Source organism: Lygodium microphyllum, chromosome 12 (assembly GCF_053477565.2).
Source record: "Lygodium microphyllum isolate KBCC chromosome 12, Lygodium_microphyllum_v1.1.10, whole genome shotgun sequence".
NCBI classification, from domain to species: domain Eukaryota; kingdom Viridiplantae; phylum Streptophyta; class Polypodiopsida; order Schizaeales; family Lygodiaceae; genus Lygodium; species Lygodium microphyllum.
In genome coordinates this window covers 120,057,773-120,063,987 of record NC_141146.1, presented here as the reverse complement: position 1 = coordinate 120,063,987, position 6,215 = coordinate 120,057,773, and the positions used below count along the sequence as shown (strand labels likewise).

The 6,215-nt window shown below is 39.8% G+C and overlaps 1 protein-coding gene across 1 annotated transcript; it reads left to right on the top strand.

Annotated features, from left to right (window-relative positions):
* Window positions 1-4,349: 4,349 nt before the first annotated feature.
* Window positions 4,350-5,066, top strand: LOC148028200 (uncharacterized). The gene has a single exon (XM_087689010.1). The coding sequence runs from the start codon at window positions 4,350-4,352 to the stop codon at window positions 5,064-5,066; it is 717 nt and encodes a 238-aa protein (XP_087545136.1).
* Window positions 5,067-6,215: the final 1,149 nt, after the last annotated feature.

Here is a 6,215-nt window from a genome sequence, read left to right as displayed (position 1 = left end):
CAATCATCCTATGATACATTCACATAGTAAGGCGGTGGATAGCCAATAGGCTTCACAACATGCATATGAAAGCACTCAAGGACTTTATGGATATAATCCTTCTATGATAGACTGAGTGTTCCTGAGACCTGTCGTGTGTGTAATGTACATACCAAGTATATGAGAGGCCCATCCTAAATCTTTCATCTCAAATATCTTTTTCAGATAATCTTTAAGAGAACCTAGCTCATCATGAGCTTTCCTTACCTAAACTATGTCATCCACATGGAGTACCAAAATCAATCATGAACCATCACGGGCTTTCTTTGTATACAAGCATGAATCCATAGCACTATGACTGTCGACATATGACTGCATAAAAGCATCAAACTTGACGTACTATTCTCTAGCTGGTTTCTTTAGACCATAGAGACTCTTCCTCAATCTGCAAACTAGGTGTTTCTTACTAGGCTCTACAAAATCCTTAGGTTTCTTCATGTATATCTTTCATGCAAGTCCCCATCATGTAAGAAAGCCATCTTGACATCCAACTGATAAAGATCTAAGTTAGCTGGAAAACTAAAGCTATGACTAAGTGCATGATAGTCATCTTGACCACAAGCGAGAAAAGACTTCATCAAAGTCAACATCATGTTCCTGCTTAAAATCCTTAGCAATGAATTTGGCCTTGTATGCCGACTTGGGGTGGCCAAGGGTACTTTTTAACTTGTACACCCACTTGCAAGGCAAAGCCTTCGCGCCACTAGGCAAGGAAAGTCTCACATAAAATTCTTATGCAATGAGTCAATCTAAGACTGCATAGCCCTCTTCGAGGAGTAACATCACCCTTGCACATAGTGTCATCGTAGGTGAGAGGGTCTCCTACATTTGTAACCAAGACAAAATCCATGGAGAGGGAGGAAGGTGCCCGTGAGGGCTGCGGGGGGAGAAAAGTGAATTAAAATGAATAATTAAATTAATTAAATTAAAATAAAAGAAATGCGTGCCCCTGTCCTGCGTGCGTGCGCGGTGCGGAGTAAAAAAATTTACCGTGACGGGATCGAAAGAGTGCCAGGATGTCAGTACGCGGCACGCAGACGCGACCGTGGCGTGTTGAGACGCGTAAAATCAAAAATGGGTGCGTTCACGCGCGGGACGAGTTGCGCGAAACACGTAAAAATAAAGAAAAATTAATATCTCACAATCCGGGCATCCAAATAAAATGTCATAAAAACAAAAAGTGGGCAAGATGGTAGGCGGAACATAGGGGAAACATGCAATGGGAGTTCCGGGGGAAAGACAGGGCGTTCACATGCAAAAAAAATGCAAAAAACGGGTCCAAAAACACAAACGAACATTAATATCGAAAGATCCGTGCCTCGGAATGAGGTGCAAGAAGAAGGAAAAATGAGCAGAAAGACGTGCCCGACAATCCTATCATGTCAAAATAGGGTTCCGACTGAGATAATAAGCGTTCACATGGGAAAAACCCAAAAAACAGACTCGAAAATGGAATCAGAAATTAATATTGGACGAACCACTTGCCAGAATGACATGCAGTAAAAAGGAAAAATGTCCACAGGAAGGGGTGGCATAGGGTTGTCATGTTAGAACGCAATTCCGGCGAAAGTAAGAGGGGTTCACATGCAAAAAACACCAAAAATACACCCGAAAATACATTTAAAAATTAATAATTAAAAATCCAAAAGTCAAAAGAGGCTGGAGGAAAAAGAAAAAAGGTGGGGAAAGACATGGGGGACAAGGCAATCAAATCAAATTGGAATTCCGATGCAAACAGGGCAGGTTCACATGGAAAAATGACAAAAAGACACACGAAAAAGTCTCGAGAAACTGCCAAAATTAATATTAGACAAACCGTGCATCGAAATGACACGGAGTAAAAAGGAAAAATGTCAAGGAAAAAGTGGTTGCCAGGGCTATGACATCAGATCACCGTTCTGAAGCAAGCAAAGCGCGTTCACATGGAAAACTGGCTAATATGCGCAAAATGCTTCAAAAATTAATAACTCGAGAACCGTGCACCGGAACAGGGGTGGGTAAAAAGGAAAAATGGTCACTTCAAAGGGATGAACATGGCTATAAGGTTGGAAGTGGATTGCGGTGAACGTAGTGTGCGTGCACCTGGCAGGACAACAAAATCAAGGAATAAAGGAAAACTGCAAGGGAACAGCCTCAAGGGTGGGTGAAAAATGAACGAGTGGGTGGGGAAGGGACCCCATCAGGGTAAAAGCAAGTCATGGCATAGGGGCATTAGCAGTTTGAGGTATATGTAGAGGGGTATGCAATGTAGATGCGCAGGGACGCGTCCCCACACTTAAAACCTTAATGGATAGGGTTGACTGAGCAACATGGACCTAATACCACACAACAGACTATCCACTAACGTCCCCACACTTAAAACATGACCGTCACTGAGAAACAGAAGGTGTAGGGTTAGAAAAACTTGGCCCATATTATAGAGAATCAAGGTTGATTGTTGATGGCACGTCTTTTGTTGTTGTCGGCTGTACCAAGGTATCTTCACAACACACGTCCTTCGTGGCAAGGACCATGCGGAAACACCCAGGGAGGTAGCTGGTTGAAGGAATCGCATCGAGTTGATGTCGCTGACGAAGGAGAGTCACTCAGCTTACAACACTCAGATGGGATGAGAGAACAGTCACTCACCCCATTACTAATATCACTCGATGAATAATAATTGAAACCCATATCTCATACCCGGTTTAGAAATCGACAAGGGGGATGATGTAGAGGGAGTATGCTGGGTGCACAATTGATGGTGCATTAGTGCGTCCAACCCGTCTGGCATAGGTGCAAGGAGGAAGGCAAGGGAGCCTTACAGTGTAGTGTACAGAACAGGGTGACATGTCCTATGATGACGGTAAAAACCCAGCCTGTGGGTGCATAGGGAAATGGGAACGTACCTGACTCCAAAGGTCATAACGTCCCTCAATCTCACCTCTCGATAATTGATTGAAGAAACTCCAGTCACACTCAGCCCACCCTCTGTCTCACGCTCTGTTGATAGATATAGGAGGGCAACCATGTCCTGAAACCCATTGATGTAATCCTCACGGTCACTTGTGCAAAGGTTGTATGCCTTGTGCGCATTTGATGGTGCAACTATGCATCCCGCCCTGTGTTGGCATACGGTACAAGAAGGAAGGCCAGGGAGCCTTATGGTGCAGTGCACAAGAACAAATTGTGCTTTGTGCATTGAAAGACCCATCCCGTGCGTGTAACATTCCATTCACACATCTCACCTCTCATTTGATTTAAAAGGAAAGACTGGTCACTCACCCCACCCTCCATCTCACACTCGGTTGATAGTTACAAAGGGCAACCCATACGCACTTCCCCATCCGGTTAGGATGAAAGCTCGCGTCACTCAATTGTTTGTCGATGAAGATCGCGTTGTCAGTAGTTGAAGAGGCGTACCCAGGGAGGTAGCCATTAGATCGAACATGGGGTTAGATAGGAACATGACGTCTGCTAGAGGACTGTCAAACGCTCTGCAGAAAGGCACAGGACACAGCGTACCAAGGGAGGCAGCTTCGGAACTGGATCTTGGGGATGTCAATTGATGAATCCACTTTCTGGACTGCTGGGTGTTTCCACCTTTTCCACAGCCAGCTTCCCGCCCAAAGTTAACCACCTTTTCTTGGAACGAGGCCTGCTATGACAGGGAATTTTTTCATTTTCTCCCATAACAGATTTTTTTTCTTTTTCATTTTTTTCTTTTCTTTTTCTCCTACTCCCGAGGGTATTTCCACCTTTTCTCGAAGAATAGGTCGGCATGACAGGGACCGAATTCCTTTTCTCCCATAACAGTTTTTTTTTTTCGTTTCTTGTTTTTTTTTTCTTTTATTTTTCTCCTACTCCCGAGGGTGTCTCCACCTTTTCTCGAAGAATAGGTCGGCATGACAGGGACCGAAGTCCTTTTCTCCCATGACCGATATATATATATATATATTTTCCTTTTGAATTAAGCAAGGGAATGGTGGAAATACCATTTTTCAGAACCCACCTCGCCACTGTCGCTGGTGGAAAATAGAGGATAAGAGACCAATGATGAAGTCTACACAAAGATTTTAGGCATTTGCAATGACTGGGTATCAAAGAAGCTCACACATGGAACTGATGTAGGGTCCCTACCAAATGGAGCAAAAGATATAGTGAACTTCCTAATTGGAAAAAACTAAAATCCTCTCCAATCCTCCACTACTTCCCCTTGGCGTGTATATGTTATCGGATGCAATCTAGAAACCTTTGATCTTATACATAATGTTTACAAAGATCCAATTACCATTAGGGTTGTTATTCTAGATGTAGCACATGGGGTTGAGGGAATGAAAAGGGACTCTGTAAAGTTTGGAAAGGTTGTATCCACTCTACTACAAATGACATGTGAACCTAAACAATTCATGTTGTTATCATTTCTTGATCAAAAGCAAATGGCAGCTTTGGAAAATGCTCTTGAAAGCATTTCTTGCAAGTATCACATGCTAGTTGGTAGTGTTGACTTCCTACCAATGGATAGAACATTTGCTTTTGGATCTATAGATTCTTTTGTGGTTTTGACATTAGTGACCATGGAGAAAATCTTCATCAATTTTAAGCGATATATAAACAATGTCAACAAGCCTTCCATTTTGGACTTTGAAGGCTTGGACAAGGAGTGCAATGATGAAGATCTTGAAGAAGAACAAAGGATTGCAAAGGCCGTTTTGAGAAAGAAAATGAAAGTTATGGAAACTATAATCAAAGCATTCAATGATGCTCATGAGGTTGTATTTGATGTATATGCAAGTAGACTTGTATCTAAGGTGGCATTGGTAAATCATATAAAGACTATTGCAATGGTTTGTAACACTCAAGAGAAAAGAGAGGTTGAAGCACAATTGTGGAGAGTCCATCAGAGTGCCAAAAAAATTTCAAACTCCCAAGAGGTTCCTCCTAGTGAAGTTGAAGTTCTTGAAGTACCACCTGAGGGCATAGAAGAATCAAGCCAAGATATAGCAAGTCTAATTATGAAAGAGAAATTAAGGGCTACTTCAGGTGTTTAAACTCCGTTCCTTCTTCTTTCATCAAGGAAGACACACTGATCTAATTTTGATTTTTTTCTTGAGAAGTTACTTCCATTAGCATTTGCAACATTTTCTTACTTTGATGATATTAATTATGTCTTTGGTTTTTTAATTTTTTATAAAAGGTACCAAGCATGTTTAGTTTAAAAAATCTATTTAAGTAAATATTTTACCAAATCTGTATTAAATAGCTCATTAAAATTTATCATCCTTTGTAAGGATAACTGTTTAATTCTAGTCTAGTGGGTAAGAATACTTATCATAATGAAAAGTTTGAGCTAGCTATGCAAAATTTACTTAAGTCTATTTTAGATCTTATTGCAATTAAACTCTTATATGTGTTGTGTTATGATCTTGTCATGCTAGTTTTGTTAGATTTGTCCACATGGTCAAATCTCTTATCTCTTATAGCCTCTTTCACTACATCACTAGTGTATGTCTATGCATGTACCTTAGGATAAGAAAGCCAACAATATATTGCACACCCCAAAAAAGATTCATTGCACCTCCCAAAGGAGTTTTACCTTAGTAATAAATATTGCAACAAAGATTTCTCTCCAATGTATCTTTTGAGATGTGTACATGGAATATTAAGGTAAAATCCTTGTTACAATTCGTGAGTTTAAATATCTATGGGATATAACTAGTTCAAAATTAGAATGGTTAGTCCTTAAGAAGAAACTATGAAAACTTATTCAAATAGAGTATAACTTATCTCAATTAAATTGTCATGTGTCACTTATATGTGACATAGTTTTGGTCACATGGTCAAAAGTATCATGTTTAAATTTTCTTTTCATAATTAGGACTAATAAACACCTTCTTTGTACATACCATTTTGAAGCCCTTTTTAAAAACTGAGTATGTTAAATATTATAATGATAACATAATTTGTGCAACTAATTACAAGAATCTATTATTAGTATCTCAAGTATACTTATAACTAGCGATAAAAAGTAGGCATGGAAAAATGACTTTATTAGAATAGATTTTACTTCAAATAAATCGTCATATATATTTTTTTCACCTCATGATATTACTTTTGATTAGATTTGACCACATGGTCAAATGTCTCTTTTCTTAAGACATCATTTTTTAAGTAGTACCTATTTATGTATTTATCAATGT